Source organism: Kryptolebias marmoratus, linkage group LG14, assembly GCF_001649575.2.
Source record: "Kryptolebias marmoratus isolate JLee-2015 linkage group LG14, ASM164957v2, whole genome shotgun sequence".
NCBI classification, from domain to species: Eukaryota; Metazoa; Chordata; class Actinopteri; order Cyprinodontiformes; family Rivulidae; genus Kryptolebias; species Kryptolebias marmoratus.
Window position 1 is genome coordinate 12,166,153 of NC_051443.1, and position 20,876 is coordinate 12,187,028.

At 38.3% G+C, this 20,876-nt stretch overlaps 1 protein-coding gene across 2 annotated transcripts in view; it reads right to left on the bottom strand.

Annotated features, from left to right (window-relative positions):
- The window catches only part of col27a1a (collagen, type XXVII, alpha 1a), a 63,359-nt gene continuing 42,483 nt past the window's right edge, over positions 1–20,876 (bottom strand). Inside the window, exons 23-61 of one of the 2 annotated variants that reach the window (XM_017407833.3) lie at positions 19,197–19,250; positions 19,041–19,085; positions 18,872–18,925; positions 18,726–18,779; positions 16,595–16,648; positions 15,466–15,519; positions 11,844–11,897; positions 11,622–11,666; positions 11,122–11,166; positions 10,728–10,781; positions 9,531–9,584; positions 9,191–9,244; positions 9,053–9,106; positions 8,915–8,968; positions 8,678–8,785; positions 8,543–8,596; positions 8,335–8,442; positions 8,185–8,238; positions 8,016–8,069; positions 7,778–7,834; positions 7,655–7,708; positions 7,521–7,574; positions 7,354–7,413; positions 6,604–6,657; positions 6,226–6,333; positions 5,658–5,765; positions 5,345–5,452; positions 5,117–5,170; positions 4,877–4,939; positions 4,737–4,790; positions 4,616–4,651; positions 4,482–4,499; positions 4,329–4,364; positions 3,393–3,419; positions 3,219–3,269; positions 2,971–3,139; positions 2,779–2,888; positions 2,478–2,696; positions 1–2,379 (exon numbers count right to left, since the gene is read on the bottom strand). In XM_017407833.3, coding sequence (XP_017263322.1) covers positions 2,233–2,379; positions 2,478–2,696; positions 2,779–2,888; positions 2,971–3,139; positions 3,219–3,269; positions 3,393–3,419; positions 4,329–4,364; positions 4,482–4,499; positions 4,616–4,651; positions 4,737–4,790; positions 4,877–4,939; positions 5,117–5,170; positions 5,345–5,452; positions 5,658–5,765; positions 6,226–6,333; positions 6,604–6,657; positions 7,354–7,413; positions 7,521–7,574; positions 7,655–7,708; positions 7,778–7,834; positions 8,016–8,069; positions 8,185–8,238; positions 8,335–8,442; positions 8,543–8,596; positions 8,678–8,785; positions 8,915–8,968; positions 9,053–9,106; positions 9,191–9,244; positions 9,531–9,584; positions 10,728–10,781; positions 11,122–11,166; positions 11,622–11,666; positions 11,844–11,897; positions 15,466–15,519; positions 16,595–16,648; positions 18,726–18,779; positions 18,872–18,925; positions 19,041–19,085; positions 19,197–19,250 — 2,694 coding nt within the window. In that variant the 3' untranslated portion in view covers positions 1–2,232. The remainder of the gene's footprint in view (positions 2,380–2,477; positions 2,697–2,778; positions 2,889–2,970; positions 3,140–3,218; positions 3,270–3,392; positions 3,420–4,328; positions 4,365–4,481; positions 4,500–4,615; positions 4,652–4,736; positions 4,791–4,876; positions 4,940–5,116; positions 5,171–5,344; positions 5,453–5,657; positions 5,766–6,225; positions 6,334–6,603; positions 6,658–7,353; positions 7,414–7,520; positions 7,575–7,654; positions 7,709–7,777; positions 7,835–8,015; positions 8,070–8,184; positions 8,239–8,334; positions 8,443–8,542; positions 8,597–8,677; positions 8,786–8,914; positions 8,969–9,052; positions 9,107–9,190; positions 9,245–9,530; positions 9,585–10,727; positions 10,782–11,121; positions 11,167–11,621; positions 11,667–11,843; positions 11,898–15,465; positions 15,520–16,594; positions 16,649–18,725; positions 18,780–18,871; positions 18,926–19,040; positions 19,086–19,196; positions 19,251–20,876) is intronic. The other variant, XM_017407834.3, reaches the window with a different exon arrangement.

Sequence of the window (20,876 nt, forward strand, 5' to 3'; positions counted from 1 at the left end):
CACAAATTAAAAGTATTTATTGAACAAATGGACAATGAACAATGACTAAAAAGTAAACTGATAAAGGATGAACGCACCAGAAATGGTCTTATTCAGAGTTTGATGACTTGCTGCATTTGGTTGATATTTTAAAACTTTTTTTTTTCAATATAATTATTATTATAAATGCAATAGAAAATCTTTGCTCCAAGTCTCATGTAAAATTATGAGGTATTTTTAGCTTGTTTTCAAAATAGATTTACAAAAAGAAGAAACCACTTTCACATATTTGCATAATTCTTTCAAACACAAGTTATAGTATAGCACAGTCCTCATACAGTACATGGTTGATTATCATAAAAAACAATAAAATAAAATAAAAAAAATAATAATGAATGAATTTTTTCTCCGGAGTCCCAAATTTACACATAAAAAAATCTATAAACTCCAAGACCAGTTGGGATGACAGATAATGTCATAAAAAGTAGTTTTGCTTCAACTAACAGAGATTTGCCCAGTCTGCAACCACATTAACATCATTAAATAACATTAAATTAGCAAGAGGGGGTTTACTGTATACAGCAAGCGTTACAATATTATACACACTTGTTTTCAAGCTACAACAAAGAAATGTTTATTCTTTTTTTTTTTATTAATAAAAATGATCTTCACTAGTTTCTAAAATAACTACATACAGCTCAGCGAGGGCTTTGTACACACACAAATTACTTCATTCTTTATAACATTTCAAACCCTGGTATTTAAAGCCGTAATCTGTTTTGATATTTTAGTCCTGTTTAGAGAAAAAAAAGCTCAAATTAAGCAACTCCCTATAGTTGCATGGAATATAAAACATTTTAAATAAGAAATCAATGATGAACAGTTTGGAAATCATGTCATGTTGAATTAGATGTCAGCATTGTAGCAAACACTATGGTACTGTTTCTTTTTTATTATTTTAAGTAAGCATGCACTACAAGCATTTGAATTTTTCAGTAAAAGTGGTGTAATACCAGCACTATGGTTAGCACCTTAAAGAAATCACTTAGCACCTTGTCATTGGGGGGAATGGGATAGCAGGTGGAGGCTTTATTTGAAATTCCTGTACCCGCTTATCTCTCCTTTGTGGCTCAGTTCTCCTCTAAAGATTGCTCGTACCTGTAGTCAGTTTGCTGCAAATAGTTTAGTTGGCTTTTAGTTTTAATCATAAATGAGGAAGCAATAATGTCATACTCCACAGTTAGAAAGGTTTTAGTAAAATACTACTGAGAACTAGATCTCCATACCTTTCTTCTTCATCATCTAAACTCTGGCTAATTCTCCCTTATCATCAGTGGCATCTGGTTCAATAATGTGTGAGTAACAACCTCAGCGATATATGTTCTTAAATATCTTGAATTTCTTCATGTGGATGGCTTTCGTGCTTTGGTTTGTGGCGTCATACTAAGATTTCACTGTGTGGCACTGTTGTTTTCTTCCACACCAAGAAGAAAATTGACAACCTCCCATTTGGAGACTAGTAAATAAAAGAAGCATAACTTCCACTCAATTTAAGCAAACAAGTCTTGCTCTGGATTAATTCATCCATGCAAGATCACAAGAAGACAAGCACCAAAGACAAATCAAAATGGCACCCCTGAAAGATTCTTCTGCATACGCTCCAAATCCCAGACTATCCTTTATTTTCTATTGCACTTAAAGATTATTTCTTTACATAAGATATACATGTATAAAAATCAATAATAGAGCATATATATATATATATATATATTTACAAGATCCAAGTTACTTTAAGTATTCTCTTCGGACAGAATTGAATATCAAAAAATTACACAGTATACAAGCTGTTGCAAAAATAAGTTATTCCAAAAGTCCGCTGCTGAACCTGGCCTTGGTCTCCCTTCACTTATCAATGTTCTGGAGACGTTATGTGGCCTTCTCTCTCCTATAGCAGGCATCCGTGTGGAAATCCTCCTTTAAGAGCTTGAAGAAGCTTCTGCTGTTCTGAGGAGAAATTAGTGCAAGAACTCCCCAGCTCCTCCTCAGCTCCCGTATTCCCCCTCCTTGCTCCCCATACCTCCTCTCTTTTTGCATATGCAGTCCAGTGGGAGATTGGTAGTGAAGCAGGATCTGTTTGAGGGGGATTACTTTTTCCACGCCTGAATGGTAAGTGATTACATGACCGCTCTCTCTGCACCTGCGAGATTGTGTCTCGCAGTTGTCCACCCCTTCGCGCTCAGATCATTTTGGCCCTCACAAGAAGCAAACAGGACCTACTTCGAGATGGTAATGTGAGCTAGGGGTATTTTTTGGAAGGTTGATGACGTCAACCACAGGGAGCAGGGTGGGGTCCAGGGAGTGGAACACAAAATGAGTTTGGTGCCAGCGCCCATCTTTTATCTAAGAGTCCAAAACACAAAGAAAACAAAAAAGATCACTAATGCTGCAGTGACGTGATCTAAAAGGCATTACACCAGATTACAACATCTTCACCCTACCCAACAAGAATCCTCCAAAACGTCTGGCTCAAGCTCTCCTCCCACTTCGAGCACCTCTCCCGTCCAGGCCTTGAATCTCACAGACTTCTTGCCAGCCAGCTGATCTTCAGTTGACCTCCAAACCGAGACGTTCAGACAGTGGATGATGATGTGCTGCATGGCCTCTGAGCTCAGTAGGTGCAGGAAGTTCATCTGGACTCGACCAACACTCACTGTTGGCTGCAGAAGATGAGGTGATGAGCAAGTCTGTTTAATTTCCCAGTGCTTGATATTAATGTGTTTGTCACTGAGTGTTACATACCTTGGACACTGTTATTGGTTTAAGGCAAGTCTGTCCACCTCCAGTAAAGTTGCAAGAGACTTCTATTGTGTCAGATGAGCAACCCAAGTTGGGGTCAATCCAATAAGTGCCTGAAAATCCAAAAATATTTTGGATAAACAACTTGCCTATGGACATATTTTTACATAGAACACAATCATTATCCCTCTTTACCATCATTTAACTTCTGTTCACAGCTGTGCAGGTCCCTGCAGATGCGGGCGGGGTTGTCCCGAGTGCCCAATGGGTTCTTCAGGCTCTGGATCAAGTTACTGAGGTAGTGGAGGGTCTTAAAGATCTCTGCGCCCTGGTCTAGCATCGGCAGGTCCATCACTGGCTTATGCTGGACCACAGAGAACATCAGTCAGAGTTTTCAACACATTAAAAGGCATGGAGAAACAGAAACATCACAAGTGACTGACCTCTGTCCTGAGAGGAGTGGGTGAATCAACGTACAATTGACCATCTTCCTTCTGTAGAAAAGAAAAAAAGTCTTGCGTAATCAATGCCACTGCATAATTGTGGATGATATACTTCAACAAATTGCTTTAGATATATTGAAGTTTAAAAAAATCTTCACAAATAACATGACTTACAAATGACAGAGGGATACTTAGGGGACCCTGAAAAAAAGAAAAATGCTGGTTAATCAATAAATTTAAACACCATGTTTGTATAAACCGGGGGTCGGCAACCCGCGGCTCTAGAGCCGCATGCGGCTCTTTGGCGCTGCCCCAGCGGCTCCCTGGAGCTTTTTCAAAAATGTTTGAAAATGGAAAAAGATGGAGGAGAGAAATTTATTTTGTTTTAATATATGCCTCTTTTACACGGACCCTAATTCAGAAGTCCGGCTCTACTCCGCTCGGCTCGATAAAGAATGCATCCTGTTCACACCGGCAGTTTGGTCGGGAGCAGAGGAACACCTCCTCGTGTTGCGGGGGGCGGGGCCGCGGCGCGGGGGGTGCGCTACTGAAACTTAGGTCAAGTTATGTAAACAGTGGAAGCGCTATGGACAACGTTGGCCCTGTGTTGTTGCCGTTTTTTAAACTTATGGGGATTCTCCTGAGACTTCAGGAAGAGAGGCGCAGTGGAAGAAATGCTCTGGATGCCGCGATTGTTGCGGAGTAGGACAGCTGTTATCCGCCGGAGATTTCAGGCTTTACAGCGCCTTCAGCTGGGGGACAGACGGCGTAAACGTTGCAGGGTAAGCTAATGCTGTTGTTTATATTCCTACCATTCGTTCTTTATGCTTGCATCTGGTCACACCCACGACCAATGAGTGAACAGGAGCTAAGCTTGTGTCACCCACCAAAGCAGGGCCAACCCGGCTGGCCCGACTCTGAAGCAGGTATATTAGCCTATCAGATAGGCTAATATAGATACATACAGCATGTGTTGCCTTCATTATAAGGTTTATATAAGGCTTTTAATTTTTTGCGGCTCCAGACATATTTGTTTTTTGGGTCCAATATGGCTTTCAACATTTTGGGTTGCTGACCCCTGGTATAAACTAATCAAAGTGGAAAACGTACAGGAGGTCCTGGGAGTCCACGAGGTCCTGGAGATCCCTAATAAAAAAAAAAAACGAAAAACCACACAGTTCACTTCATTTGCATGCATCCACATTAACATAAATATTGTATTCTTAAACCAAAAAGAGACTATGTAACATGTATTTAACGTACCCGTGGACCTTGAAATCCCTGTTTGGAATGAGAAAAGACAAAATCACTGAATATTATCCTTAATTTCTTTTATTAAAACAGCATGCAATGTAAACATAATGTTAAAAACATTTTAAGAGTATCAGGGAACTCACAGTCTCTCCACGATTGCCCTTCTGTCCTCGAGGGCCCTGTAAGAGTTTGTTCACACTCTAGTCAGTATTGAGGAACAACAGCAAAAAGTAATTTAAGGCCTATTTAAAGTATAACACATACTGCGTTTCCATTGGGACCTATTATTCCCACAGGACCAACAAGTCCTCCTCTGCCCTGGTGGGGAGAAGCAAAAAGAGAGTGTAAAACAGAGGCTGTGGAGCAAATTATCAACAAACTCTCCAAATCATTTATTCCCCTACCATTGCACCCTGTGGCCCCTTAGGGCCCCGTATGCCCTTTGGCCCAAAGTCCCCTGGAGGCCCCTGAAAACAGCAATGAATCAAGATAAGAAGCCTTGTTTGTCTAAGTTCAGGGCCTGAGTCAGATTCTGAAAAGTTAAAATATTCTTAACTAGTTCTGCTGAGGAGAAACCAATAAAATATTCTGTCTTGCATTCATTTATTGTCAGAAATTGTGTCAGTGTTTTGTAATTAACTTACCCGTGGTCCAAAAACTCCCAGGATTCCTGGAAAACCTGGTTCCCCTGTATCACCCTAAAGAAGACATTTTATTTCAGTGATTGAAAATAAACGGTATTTCAAGAATTAAATTTAGACATTTATCAAAAAAAAAATCTTCTAACTCAACTGTCTTACAAATGCTATACAGTCTCAGTGTCATTACAGTGTGTGTTGTGTGTGTATTTGGTATGTTTGGAAAATACTCACTGATTGTCCTTTAGGTCCTTGGTCTCCTTGTGGCCCTGGTAATCCCATTCCACCTTTGAAACCTCTTTTTCCTGAAGGTCCACTTTGTCCCCGAAGGCCCTGCTCACCCTGGGTGGATGAATGCATAAATAGATGTTTGACAATATAAGAAGTGTGATCATTAAGATTGTGATGCCTGTGCATCGTTTCTGAATTTCCACAGTCTGTCAAATTACACCTACTGTTTAATTACGAGGACCTCCAAATACTCATTCATTTTTATTTATTCTTGAACATTTATGTATAGTCAACCATAGCCAGCTTTTCTGCTTACCTTTGGTCCAAAGGGCCCCTGTTCTCCTGGGAGTCCAGTAACACCAGTTTTACCAGGTGCACCAGGTTTACCAGGTAGACCTCGCTCTCCATCATCACCTTGCTCTCCCTAGGTACAATAGGACAAAAAAACTGAAGACCTATGTAGCAAAATTAATAAATTTATGACGCTGAACCAGAAAAAAATATCCAGAAGATTGGACCTTTCCAGTTTAGGTACGCTCATGTGTTTGTTCTTGTCACACTGTCCATGTAAATGTCTCATGTCAAAATATTAACTTTTGGCTTTCTATGAATTAGATTTATGATGTTTTTGCCAGAAGCTTTCTAGTTTTTATGCTTCCATCAGGTTAAATCATGTGGAGTTTAATGATGTAATAACCTTCTTGCAAAACAAACATGGTATTTTTGCTCCACTACTGGTTTTGTAAAAAAAAAAAAAAAAAAAAAGACCTTTAAACTCATCGAGTTATTTGTTTAGCAAATGTTAATGACATGATCACAAAATGCACAAAAGTATGAAGCTTTGTGAAGTAGCTTTGTAAATCAGGTTAATGAAGAAGTCTCACCGGCATTCCTTTACTGCCATCTTTTCCTAGGACCCCGTCCACCCCAGGGACCCCCTCCCGTCCCTCTGGGCCCACCACACCTCTGGGACCGGCGGGACCACCTCCACCCTGCAAAAAACCAATGAGTTTATCACCAGACTGAATGGAACAGGTGTATGCTACATACTTCTCCTAAATTAATCGTTTCCATCTGGTTCTACTTCAGAGAAATAAACAAAATCAGTTTTCAGCTGTCTACATTTAACATCTTTAACGTGTTTATGTGTTCTTTTTCTGAAATTATGCCATGAAGTAAAAAAAGCTACAACATTTGTATTCTGCACTAAGAGATTACAGATAATTGATTCAACTTTGATCTACAGAAAATCAGTGATGTACCTCTGGTCCTTTGGCTCCTTTTTGTCCCGACTGACCTTTTTTACCTTTCTGACCCTAAAAAAAATAGAAAAAGCATTTTTTAATGTCCAATAAGTACATATATTTTATTTTTATGTTACTTTTCTGTATTTGTATTTTTAAAACTTGTATGCCATTTTGCTCTAAGGCCAAAGCTAGAAAATTACACCACTATATGACTTTAAAATTACAGTAATTTCTGATAAATTGATGTCCATTGTTTATGATTTTTGCAACATCAGTTAGTTCTTCTCACTTTAGACTTGTTGGTGTCAGTGCAATTTCTTGTTCATTGAAAACTCATGGAGTAAAGTTGTAAATGTTTTACTATTATAAAACATTACCTCTTAAAAATAAATTAATCACAAAAACCTTCAAATATTTGCAGTTGTGGAAGAATTTGTGGAATAGTTCATATTTGCCCTCAGGGGTTTCTGCCAGGAGGTTGTGTTGTTGGTTTGGTTTGTTTGTTGTTGAGCAAAGTCACTCAAAGTTAGGAATAGATTTGCATTTTTTTTAAACAAGGCGTGCAGCTGGACGCAAGTAATAAGTGATCAAACATAGATCTGGATCTGGGACTTTGAAAATCAAGCCTACGGGACACGGGCAGCCTAAAAAAAAACTTTCATAAATAAAACTGATAGCTTAGATATTACAAAGAAAAAAATCTACCTTTTTTTCAGATATGCAAACCTTGTACAACATAGCGAACAAAAATGTTAAGTTTCACACCCTTACTTGCTCCCCTTTGGCCCCTTTAGGTCCCTGCTGCCCTCGAGGTCCAGGGTGCCCCTGAAAATCCCAAGTGTGTAAATGAAAGCGTAAAAAGACAACTTGCACTGGCATGGGCTTTTAAATGACAGAACTGTGTGTGGAAAATCAAATGTTTTGACACTAACCGGTTGTCCTGGAGCTCCAGGTCTGCCTTGCTCCCCATCGACACCAATTTGACCCTTAAATATAACAACAGGATGTTAATTTGGTAAACCAAACCACCCGATTAAGCAGTGATAAAATAATATGGAGTACCTACTTTGTACCCTGGGTCTCCTGATTCACCTCTTTCTCCTCTGTCACCAGGACGTCCCTGATCACACAGGAAATACATGAATAAAACTGCAAATTTTCGGATTTGCTTTGGAGAAAACAGACTTACCATCAGACCTGGAGGACCAGGAGGACCTTCCTTCTTTCCATCATCTCCCTGTTCACCCTATAGATAGAAACAAAAACATATAGAATGTTGATATTTCATGAAGTGAATAAATCGCTAATGCTTTTAGGACTGTAAGATCTAAAATGTGACAGGTACTAGGGTCAGACTAAGGAGTGAAGATTAAATAAAGGAGAAGAACAAAAAAAAAAAAGTCTGTTTTAAAGTGAAAGAGGTGTACCTTTTCACCTTTTGGTCCAGATGACCCTATGGGCCCTTGTTGTCCCTGATGGCCCTGTGAAGATAAACACCCAGAAATCCTGTTACATAAAATAAAAATATCAAGTAACCACAACATATTATTTCATCTTGTTCACTCACATCCATGAACTTCAAACAAATGACCTTACCTCATAACCTGGAAGACCCGTCTCCCCCTGCTGACCCATTCGACCCGGAGCTCCCTAAAGGCAAGATATATTGCGTAGTTAATCATAATATCATGTCAAATGCTTTTAGCTCATTATTGTTCATTACTGTTGTCATTACTGTTTCAATACCGTGTGTCCAATTGTTCCTCTGGACCCCTTTGGCCCGACAAATCCCGGTGGTCCAATCTTTCCCACAGTTCCAGTCTCTCCAAGGTGACCCAGATGGCCTTTAGCTCCCTGGGGATTCACGAAGCAGAAGTTACTAGAAAAACTAACAAGACAAATCTTCTACGTCCTTCTTTGTGGAGGATTAAAATGTTTTCAGAGATCATCTTACCTTTGGTCCAGGTTTTCCTCGTTCTCCAATTTTACCCGGCTTCCCCTCTATGCCCTAACAAGAGAATCAATAAATACAAATAGATTTATTATACAAAAAATGTGGGCCTGAATTTCTGCCAAAAAAACTACTTACCCTGATACCAGTGAGTCCAGGGCTACCATTTAGACCTTCCTTTCCCTTTAGACCAGTTTCACCCTTTTCACCTTTGTCGCCCTCCTGCCCCACGTCACCTTTGTCACCCTGATCATATAATCATGACAACAAGTTTCTGTTAATTCTCTATACATAAAATAAGGATTTCTTTTTGATTTTATTTTCCTTTACAGCCTAACAATACAGCTTCAAGGGTGGTGTTTAAAAACTGTTCACCTTTGCTCCATCAGGACCAGCCGGACCAGCTTCTCCCTCTGGGCCTGGCTCTCCCTGCACATAAACGCACACATTACCCCATACAATACATTTCTTAGGAAAGGCAGATATTTTATAGCTTCATTCACATAAACCCACCCTCTGGCCTATCAGTCCTTGTTCTCCGATGTTCCCAGCAAGTCCAATGGCCCCCTGTCACACAAGAACACTTTGGAGTAAATCCTGGAGCTCGAAATGAAGCATTACTGCAAAACTTTACCAGGTTTATTGTCTCACCTTTTCCCCAAGTTCACCCGGCAGCCCTGGTTCACCAACTTTTCCTGGAGGACCCTGACAAGATGTAAACAAAACAAAAAAAAGATGAATACATTGTTAAAAAGAAAAATGACTGAATACTCTTTGTCAGGTCAGAGAAAAGTAAAACTAGTTCAACAGGAAAGATTACTGACATAAAAGTGTTACTGATCCACTGGCAGAGGCTGTGCAACATATGTCCCATATTGTAGCATTTAGTCTTCACAGTACTGTTTTTGTCAATGCGGGATGAACACAAGAAAATGCTCAGGTCTGCAATTGTTTAACTGTAACTATAAGTGTGTGTTCTCAATTTGCCCACCTTTTGACCAATCTCCCCTAACAGTCCCACAGTCCCGGGTGGTCCAGGTGGTCCCTATAAATGACAGCATTGATGATTAAATGGTAATAAAACCAATCAATCAATAGAAATCAGTTTAATATGTGCAAAAAGCAGAAAATCTCTGGGCAGTCTTTACTGATAAATCAGAAAGTCATCTGCATAATTCAGCTCTGAAAGCAGTTAGTAACTATGCATCTAAATGACTGATGTTTTGCCATGAATAGTTATTGATCACAGTGGATAGAATACGGGATAGCTGCCCAGTTGACTTGCATCCCATTTAAGCAATTGTAAACTTATAACTAAATCCACCTTGGTAGTCTTTCATTCATATTCCTGGGTAAAAGCTCAGTTTGATTCAAAAATAGGACTCAAAAAGGTTTTATCTGTCATTAAAAGAAGTTAAGCAGCACAAGCATGTAAGAGACTAGGTAGAAAGGTCAATAATAAATAATAATAAAAATCCCCAATCTGTTCCTAATATTGCCAAAGCACTTTAGCGCACATGCAAACTATCACACATTCAGCAAAATTCAACCAAAATTTAACCTAAGGTATTTGAGGAAGACATAAAAACAGTTATTAAACAAGCATCCCAACTTTGTTAGAAATAAATATCTGAATAAATGCATGAATGAATGAATGAATGACAGCAAGGATTATATTCACTGTTGCAACATTCACAATTATTTCCCTGCAAACTCAGAAATTTGAAATAACTGCAGGTATGAAGTTATATCAATAAATATGATATGTTTTGGAAAACTAAAGACTTTTTTATTAGCATATTTAACATTTGTAGTAAAGAAGTGAAAAACTATTTTTTTGGACTAATCAAGTACAAACGTTCAGTAAAACCAAATAAATTTTTAAGAAGAAGAAAAATGCACTTCAGAAACGACCTGGTGGCTGTTATATTTAAGATTTACATGGCTAAAGAATTTGAACTGTACAGCTGTTTCATACTGGAAAGAATGAATTAAAGCTTTCTAAAAGGGGAAAATAAAAACGATATAAGATGATATAAAGTGAATATACACCACTGACTGCAGCCTTAACAAAAAAAAGTGATGGAGAAAAAGAATAAAGGAGCCCAACCAAGATATTATCTGGAAGGAGAAAATATTTGTATAAACTAAGGAAAGTGAAGATAATTGTGAGAAATGCTGGAAATACCGGCTCGCCAGCTACTCCTTTGTCGCCTGGAGATCCAGAAGGCCCTTGGATTCCCTGAAGACAGAAAGCAAGAGTGAGATCAAATCACTTGTAAACACTAAAACATTGTTTATGTACTATTCAAATCGTATTAGTTAAATTCAGCTCATTTATGTAGCACCAGTTCACAGGAAAAGTCATCTCAGGGCACTGTACAAAACTATTCATTCAGCCCTTACAAAGTCTTCAAATTGTTTTCATTATACTACCATTGACAACTAAAAACAGCTAAAACACATTAAAAATGTGGAATCATTTAAAATGTACATCCTGAAAATTAACCAAATTTACAAAATAAAAAAAGTGTTTATAGCTCTATGTGTGTTATTTATAAATATGAGAAGAATAAACTCACAGGAAAACCTTTAGGCCCAGTTTCCCCTGGCTCTCCGATCTTTCCCTGGAGTGACATAATGAAAGAACGCACGAGACAGAAATGATCAACTCAGCGTTCTTCAGCAGCAGATCAAAGTTGATCATAAAAACAACATTTCAAGCTTGTTCTAAGAACGCACATGTAGTTTGACAAGAGTTACAAAGCCTTTGTTGACTGTTTTAGACTTGTTCATTAAAAAAAAGTTTATATATTGAAAATATGATCCCAACAGCAAAAACAAGATAGGAACAAAAAAGTTGGAGATGCTTGACCTTGTGGTTTCTTTTTTTGCAACCATATATCTCCTCTTTGGCCTTCCTTTTTCTCTTTTTCCTAGCAGCTGCATCTCTAACATCCTTCTACCAATATACCAATTTATTTAATCATGCAAATGTCTCACCCCTCCACAGTAACCGAAGTGCCTAAAAACTATATGTGAGGAAGAAAATGAAGAGTAGAAAGGTGGTCAGGGGTTTCACCTGTGATCCAGGGAATCCTATCTTTCCTGGAGGACCATCAAGACCCTGTAGTGATTGAAAAAAAAGAAAGGTAATCTCAGTTGCAGTCCTCTTATTGAACACATGCAGCTCCCCCCATTACTTCCCTTTTAAGGCATTGCAAATAATAAAACATCTTTAATATTTGTCATTTTAAGGCTATTTGTTTGCATGGTTTAAGTGTGTGAATGCCAGCATCCTTACCTTCTTACCCTCTGACCCCACCTCTCCTGTCGGACCATCAGGGCCTCTTGCTCCCTGAAAAACATGACAGCTGTCACTTCACCAACAGAGGTCACTGTAACACTGCCAGACGGCCACAAAGTGCCCTGAACAAACATCGCTTTAGTTTGACACCAGCAGCACCCACACAGGGAAGGCTGTGTGAGGGGTGCAAAGTCTAGGAAACTGGAAAGATCAGCGTGAAAGTATGTCATCTAATCTGTTTATGCATGTGGAAGCTTGATATACAAAACAGCTCATGGCCCTTTTCTTGGTGACATATGACTTGCATTAATTTAACACTGGATTCGGGGTGAAAAAGCCATGGTTCACTCAAATGCATGAAATTCATATTTAAACAGCCACGCACTACCAAAATAATCTGACAGTTTAGATTAAATTGGTGCAAACTGTCAAACAGAATTAATCTAAACTGCTTGAAGTCCTGCTGGTCCAGTAAGCAGTAAAAATAAATGGGAGCCAGGCTGCAAACTAATTCGGTCCATCTGCTTTGCACCTGCACTCTGTCAAGTTTCACATCTCTACTCTGCAAGATGCTGGCTCAGTGACACTGAAAAGATGCTCACTGCCTGACAGTAAATAAGATCATCTATTGCTCAATCTCAGGGGTTAGAAATAGGAGGTGGTTAACTGTGATTTTCTCAGGACATCATCACGAAGGAGGCCTTGATGTTCGGGTGATTGATGACCATATGCACCGTGGGTTTGGCCCAGGGAGAACAACAACAGCCAAAGTGCTATAAGCCTATTACACACAGAGCTGAAAGGGTACTGCTCATTAACATTCCTGTCTTGGGAACCTGCTACCCGCTGGTTGACTTTACAAAGGCTGATTAGTGGCTGTTTCAGAAATATATTTCATCTACTGATGTAACTATGAAAAACGACTAAATATTATGCCTAGGATTTAACTAACAACATAATGTTATGCAATATGAAAATCAATACTTTAACTTTAATTAAATTAAAACCTAGCAATTCTTGAGGGAATGCATTATTGTTACAGTGACCTCTATTGTTTTAAATCCAAATTGTATTGTATTTAAAATAAACTCGTATGCTGAGAAGGGACAGAATTATAGTAGTTTTGGTCCAAAGTTGTAAATGTATGACTCCATGCAGTGTTGTGAAATCTTGCAGTATGTGTTAGTGCTCAATTCTCTTGATTCTGCTGTAGATTAGTGCTGTAAATTCTCTAGAGGTTCATGAGATATTTTCCGAACAGACAGGCACATGAACGCGAGCACACTCAGGCAAAAACATCATTTGATTTTGCTTTTGGTCAGCAGGCGATAACCAATTCAGTAACCAGTGCAGTGTGCAGAGTAGTGGGATAATGACTAACATATGGTTTTCAATATGGAAAATATTAGCTGAGGATTTGTTCATTAGACTTCATAAGGAGTTTTTAGATTCAAAGCATGATTAGTCGTACTGGTAATCCTTCATGCCTGACATCCACAGGCTTGATACAGCAGGTTCAAATACTTTATGAACACACAAATACGGTCCCGACACAAAACACCAGCAACAGCAGTGGCACAAATTTTGCATGGTCTGATGCCAACATGCAGTCTCCAACTTCACAATATTTTCATCTTTGAAACCGTTTCAATGTTGTGTCTGAGTGGAGACAGATGTTGTGTTTCTGTCTCCACAGCCAACTTAACATGTAAAAGACATGTGGTGTAAATAAGACTCCTTTTAACTGTTTCCACTCTCATTTCACATGGAGAGGTTTTACTCAGACAAAATTTCACAGCCCAGATCTTAATCCCGTGGTATTTTGTGTTCATGAAAAAGGGGTGAAATCAGAACTTTTTAAAAAAGGATTATTCTGAAAGTTGTTTCATTTCTTGCTTGTTACTGAAGTACTGACGTTCCTAATCTTAGACTATTCAAGAGATTTCAAGAAGCCAATGCACTGACAGTGAAAGCTGCTGACATTAGAAAGGCCCGAAAAAAGCCTGATACATTGAGGAATTACCTGATGAAGATTATAGTGTTCAGGTTTGTTGCATTTAAGTGAATTTCCCTTAAAAACAACAAACCTCAGAGCCAATCGTGATTGGATCTTCACATCACTAAAGCTTATTATTACAAGAAGATACAGTCTGAGTGTAACCTCCAGTTGACTCTTCTCTGCAATTTAAGTTCCCATCCTTTAAAAAAACTCAGAAGTTTAATTCAACTTCAGTCATACTGAGATTACAAAGCTAGTTTTAATTTCTGTGTGCATATTACTTTTTGTTTGTCAACTTTTATTGATGTTTGGAATAGAAAACTTGGCAACATGTCTTACCATGAGAACTCAAAATTTCTGTTTAAATGTTTTAACAAGGACCATTTAAATTATTTTAGTTTATTTGATATACTGTGCACACTGTATTATTAGTGCTGCTACTCCAACTTCACATAAGGATACAGGTAGATATATTGTTAGATGGATGTACTTTATTAATCCCAGTCTGGTTAAGGGAACTCTTTTGTTGCAGCAACAGACAAAAGATACAATACATTGAAAGGATTAAATTGATGAAAAAAATGTAATTAATTAAAATGATGAAAAATGAACAAAAACATACATTTGGAGTAATTTTATTATGTTATGTGGAGGTTTAATTATTGCCTGGGACCATGAATGGTGGGCAATCACGTTATTAGCTATGTCTGTTTGTCTGTCTGTCAGCAAAATATCTCATGAATAAGTGGATAGATTTTTTTATGAAACTCAAAGTAAATCTACAACTGATTAACTCCTGGAGTCAACCAGATTTAAGACAGACGCCACAGTTGATTGACTCCAGCAAACACAAAAGTGGCTATAACTACTGAGTTGAGAGTCATCCCCATCACATGCTTTGAGCAAATAAAATCACAAGAGTTTCGATTAAAACCTTGACATGCAAGGCAGCAGGCGATACACATTTTTTCAAGAAATGCTACTTTCATTTATTGTGGATCTGTATACGATGTTTACTACCGTGAAACTCATAATTTCAATGAAATAGAACTAAAATAATCCTGAATAAAAGTTCCAGGTCCAAAAGCTGCCACATTGGTTTTTGTAAATGATTATTGTCTTTTCTTTTTTAGATGTATTGTTTTACTTGCAAACAATAGAACTATCTGATGACTCCCCCCTTCAATCAGTCTTGTTTTTCCAGGGAACTATATTCATCTTGGAAACTTATGGGATCATTCCAGATGTTACAATGAACAATGACTGCAAAAAAAAAAAAAAAAAAAAGATGAAACAGTCCCTCTATTCAGCTTTGAACCTTCATGTGTGCCATTTGAGCAGACATTTCCATTAAACGCACATGACATAATTTCAGAGAGCTCTACACCACTTCATTATGCTCACTCTTTTGTTTTCTAACATCATATCAACAGCAGAAGTACATATTGTAGCTCTTAATAAATACACTCCAGACACACACACACAAACACAGAGGCACACTTTTTTTAATAACTCTACTAGTCATCTTGTCTTTGAGCTAAGGACAGTGACACGTTGACCACAGAACCAGCAGTCGACATTTGAGTTGCATAAACAGCTCGCGTGAACCTTCAAACTCACCTGCAGGCCTTTGGGTCCTCTGGTACCAGCTGCCCCAGTTGCTCCAGCGGGACCCTAACAAAACACAGACAAAAGGGGGGATGAAGAGTGAAAAAGAGGGGTCAGGGAAAAAGAATGAGGATATAAAACAAAAGTTTACACTAACAGTCCTCAGGGCCCCCTGGTTATTGACCCCAGAGGAGGGCAGCGTGACCTTGGGAACACACTATGGGGTTTGTTGTTAGATCTGTCACTCACACCAATTAAAGGGCCTGCTCTGGAATCCTGTCTTGCTGCACCCTAAAGCCCCATATTTATGTTTGTTTTGGTGGTTCAGTGGCCCCCACTTTGAACTGGAGTAAAGGGCCTGCTCTCTGCCAAGCGTGGCCGCAGGGAGGGGGCAGTGGCAGCTTGTAATTGGTTATAGGTGTTGGGTTTTTGACTGACAGGAGGATAATGTATACTCAGCAGGAGGCTGTCAGGTCTCATAACGCTCAGCATTTTAGTGGAACTCCTAAATTACATGATTATCTACAACTGCTAACGTTACAGGTTTTGTAGAAGGAGACAGTGACACAACTAATCTTTTTTCTTTTTTAGTTTTTCTGTCACTGAGTACAACCCCATGATCAGTCAGCACTTAATAAAGCATTATGCGTAGCCATGGGAACAAGTTTCAGTTGGGGGGGTGCTGTCAGCATGTGTGAATTTGTATGACTCTAAACACTCATAAATAATATCAGACCACAAAATATATATGCAGTGAAATACACACTGGCAGTGGATATTGTCTTATCTAGATATGAACAATAAAAATATAGAATCCTGTTTATTTAGTCCAGACAATACTTGTAAAATTGCAATGATGACCTATAATGGTTTTAAAAGGTTGTCAAGTTTTAAACATTAATTTACAATAACAGGACTGGTTTATAAATAATATCTAAATATTACTGAAATTTAAATGTAGCTTTAATAACATCTTTTTTTAAATTTATTTTTAGGAATATTTCATTAGATATGTATTTGGACATGCATGTCATCCTGCATCCATCAGGAGGTGCTGCAGCACCTTCCGCTCCCCTACTTTCCGCAGCTTTGGCATTAGGTGTAACTGACTGAGCAGAAACAAGAAAAAACGGTAACTTACTGGTCTTCCTGGTGGTCCAGGAGGCCCTGTTTCACCTGGCGTCCCTGGGTGACCCTGTTGTGTGTACACAGACAAACACTCTGTCAGGAACGGGGTGGAGGAGGCGAACCCTGAGCGCAGACTCATGTTGATAAAAAAAAACTAATTTATTTAGAAATAAAAGGCAAACCCAAAACAAAGGCTGACGTGGCAGCAAAACCTAGACTAAATACAAAAAAACATTAACTAACTAAACCTGAACAGACCTGAGACTAAAGACGAACCACTGGGAGACAAGAAGGCACGAACAAACAGAACATCAGGGAGACAAGAGTATGACAATGAACCAGCAGAGAAGTAGAGAATGTGACCGGGTATTAAAGGCAGAGGGTGATTAGTGGAAGTGGGCACAGGTGAGATGATTATGGAGCTAGAGGCAGGTGNCTAAATAACAAACAATAAACTCGAACTGAAATATGAAGACAAAACATAATACAAAAACCTTACATCCTAACACACACATAAATTACATGTGACATAAAACTGTATTACACAAACTATTAACCCAGTGATCTTAGAGTAACTGTGACATTAAGGAGATCTTTTTGTTTTTTTCACAACACAGAACACTCCAAGAATAACTGGAGAGAAGTTTTCGTAAAGAAATCGATTAAAGAGGTGTTGTCACAAAGACACAAAATCACTTTAAATTCAATAAATTGCACTTGGTTTGCCCCCATATGCACTGCTAAAACAGGAATTCATCTGCAGAAATGTGCACTGGAAAGCACATTGCAACAATGGAAGAAAAAAGGAAAGAAGAAGTTTAAGGAGCTCACTTTCTATCATAAAACATCCCACTTCTGGCTGCTTTTTTTTTTTTTTTTTTTTAACTGGACTACATTTTCTGGCTAGGCCATTTGTAAAAGCACAACTGTCTAATGGGAAATGCTTTGGTCAGACTATCCAGAACATCTGAGAACAATAAAATCCATTCAGTGTGTAAGCCTATATAGCACAGTAGGCAACTCTGATGTCATGTGCCCGCAGAAATAAAACATAGATGCCTACAGTGTGAGTGCTCTGTTAGCGCCTCCCATCACTTTCTATGATGCTGTCTTTTCCAGAGGGTCTGTTTCTGGTTTGTAGCTGAGGAAGCGAGCCAACAGAGAACTTCCTTAGAAGTGTGAGTGGTGAAGTCCTCAGAGAAATCCCGCTGGCCGTGAGCCAACAGCAATGATGACTAAATTGTTAACCTCTCCAACCAGTCATATACATCAGATGGTCCGTAAAAGATAAAACACAACACATAACAAAGAAGCCACAAGCTGTTAGAAAGAGAAGCGTAAGTGTGTGACAGTGATAAACTAACAGTTAGAAAAGACTTTCCTACTTAGTTCTGCAACAGTCCTGCAGAAGTCTTTGTTTCTTCAATTTTTAAGGAAAATCCCAGTAAAGAGCAGGTGGTATTTCTTATGGTAGGGAAGTAAATTATTCTAAAAGGAGTCCACTGCTGTTATTTCCCTTCTTTGTTTAAAGTAAAGTCACAACTTTTTCCAATAGGTACCTTCTGCTAAGCCTGCCAAGTAAACCATAGGAAGATGAAGCCTCTTATTTTTCCCGACCAAACCTCATGTCAACATTTTCCCCAAGAAAAAAAAAAAAAAAAAAAAAATCAGAATCAGGTCATTGTTAAACCTGTAGTAGGAAAAATAATACTCCAAGTGCTCCTTATGTAGGTCCATTCTGACTTATAACCTACCTTTTATAGGAAATGTAAAGGCTTTTATATACTGCTTAACTTACTTATGTCCACTTGTCCATTTCCTGTAGGAAAATTGTCATGCTTCAAGTGATGGGGTGTGAAACGACCCATGATGGGACAAAGTTTAATGTCAGATTCTAAAAAGGCTAAAAACATGGCTCAGTGGATCTTAGGAGGACTTTAATCTTCTCACAAGACTTACATGCATATATTTTAAGATTATAATGTGGCATTAGAGACTTTTTTTTGCCCAGCTGAGCTTTACACGCAAACCACTTTTTCTAGGAAATCATGTGTGAGCCCAAATTTGAGCATCCACAATAATTTATTGCCGCCATTTTAAAATCTAATTTATATTCCCCCAGTTCTGTTTTTTGTGCGTCTTACCAATGATCCTTTTACCCCAGGTGGTCCGGGAAGGCCCATCTCCCCTCGATCCCCCTAAAACCCGTAAATACAAATGTTATTTTGTATTACACTGCGAAGATATGTTACGGAAAATTAACAAGGAGAATTGTTGCTTTCATTCTTACCTTCTCTCCTGCCAGTCCTGCCTCTCCCACAGGCCCGATAAAACCCACCAGTCCCTGAAACATGGAAAGCCAATGTTGGATGGATGGATGGAAAAGACTCTCTTGGATAAGAGGCGTGAGACAAGTACAAATATTCAAAGCGGGAAGAGGTAATGTCAGGGATTCTTACTCTTTCTCCCATAGGTCCAACTATGCCTGTGATACCGGGTTCACCCTGCAGACGCAAATCCACTTTTACTTGTGAGATTACTGTGACAAATGGATTTCTTCTTGTATTTTTTTTAAAAAGGCAAAAAAGGAGATAAATCAGACTGATTTTATTCACCTTAACTCCCTCTGCACCAACCATCCCTGGAAACCCTTTTCTTCCCATTCTACCCTGAAAAAAAAGACCCACAGAATGATGAATACCGAATAAGAGACATTTGCTTGCCAGTAAACGCATCAGTAATATTCATCACAAATTCACAGTAAATGGAAAAGATCTTTTTCCTGTGAAATAACAATTTGAAGAAAGATCCATGAAGTTTTTGCAGTGTGCATGCAGCTGAGAAAGGAAAGTAGATGTAATGCTGAAAGGACTTTCAGGCACACTGCAGACATTTAATGACTAAAAGTTATTTTATTTCTATATATTTTTTAACCAGCAATACTTTCAGGTCAGAAATGTCTCAGCCAAACTCCTTAAGACTTAGTGACTCAATATTTCCAAAGTTTTACCCCAGATAAGCTGGCAGCTGTAATAAAAAAGTCAAAGTTTGCACTTGGTTTCACTAAAAGACACAGTAAAAGTCAACTCCTGTTGTAAAATGAGGATTAATATTTTTGCTCCAGCACTTGTTTCTTCCTATTGCCTGTTTTTTTTATTAACATTTGTTGTATATTTGGCCAAAGAGATTTTAAAAAATTAAAATAACACATGTTACCAAAATTAAAAAAAGCAACAAACAGCATATAAAAAGTGTAAGAGAATGGAAGAAATAAGAAGGTAGAGAGGCTGCCACTTTAGAGAAAGGAAAGGTGTAAGAAGACTTGTGGCACCAGGCCAGAGATCAATCACAGCTCCTGAGGGAGTCAAACAGACTTCCCCTCAGATAGAGGCTAAAGGGGGGTCAGAGAATTAGAGAAGCCATGTGAGTGTGGGGGGAGTTAGAGCGAAAGAAAAAACAACAGAGGAAGGAAGGAGGGAAGTCCAAGATGAAGAAAAACAGGCTATATCTGGGATAATGATTCTGTCAGATAAGTAAACCTAAAAACATATTTAGCTGAAAAAGAAAGAAAAAAAAAGAATATTCTTAAACAGTCAATAAAACATATAAGAAAAAAAAAAACAAAAACAAATCTTTCATTTCTGCAGTGGCTTATCACCATCTTGCAGCACTTTAAGACACTTTAAATCTTGCAATGTATGAACATTATGATGACAGTCATCGCCCCCTGGTGGTCAAGATTAGGAACTGTATGCAGTTCTTGGGACTGAGTAGATAGACTTCTTATCCATAGAAGAAAAAGCAGTCGCTATAAAAAAAGTCAGACTTATCTATAACTTCTCACTAATACCCTCCACCCCCCAGATTTCATAATAAGTATCTATTTTACCACCTGTGGGTAATTTAGGCCAAATAAATCGCACTGAGACAAAGCATTTTATAACACACAATTAAAGTCATAAAAAAATACTGCATGCAATAAAAAGAGCTAAGAATAAATGCAAGAAGCAGATAATGAGTGATAAATGCCAGGCTTTTTTAGAGTATAAGTGCACCTTTTGGATACTAAAATCATGCCAAGATTCTAGTGAGCTTTTACTTCAAGGCTATAAATCATTTTGAATGATTACTAAGTTTGCATCATGCAACTGTGTTTTCCACAGACTGAGCAATATCGATAGACAATAAAGATACTTCAATTTTCTTACAGTTAAAATCATAGAAACTATATTCTCTTTTTTTTTCTAAAGATAATTAAACTTCTGTTTGCATGAATGGCCACAATCAGAAGATCC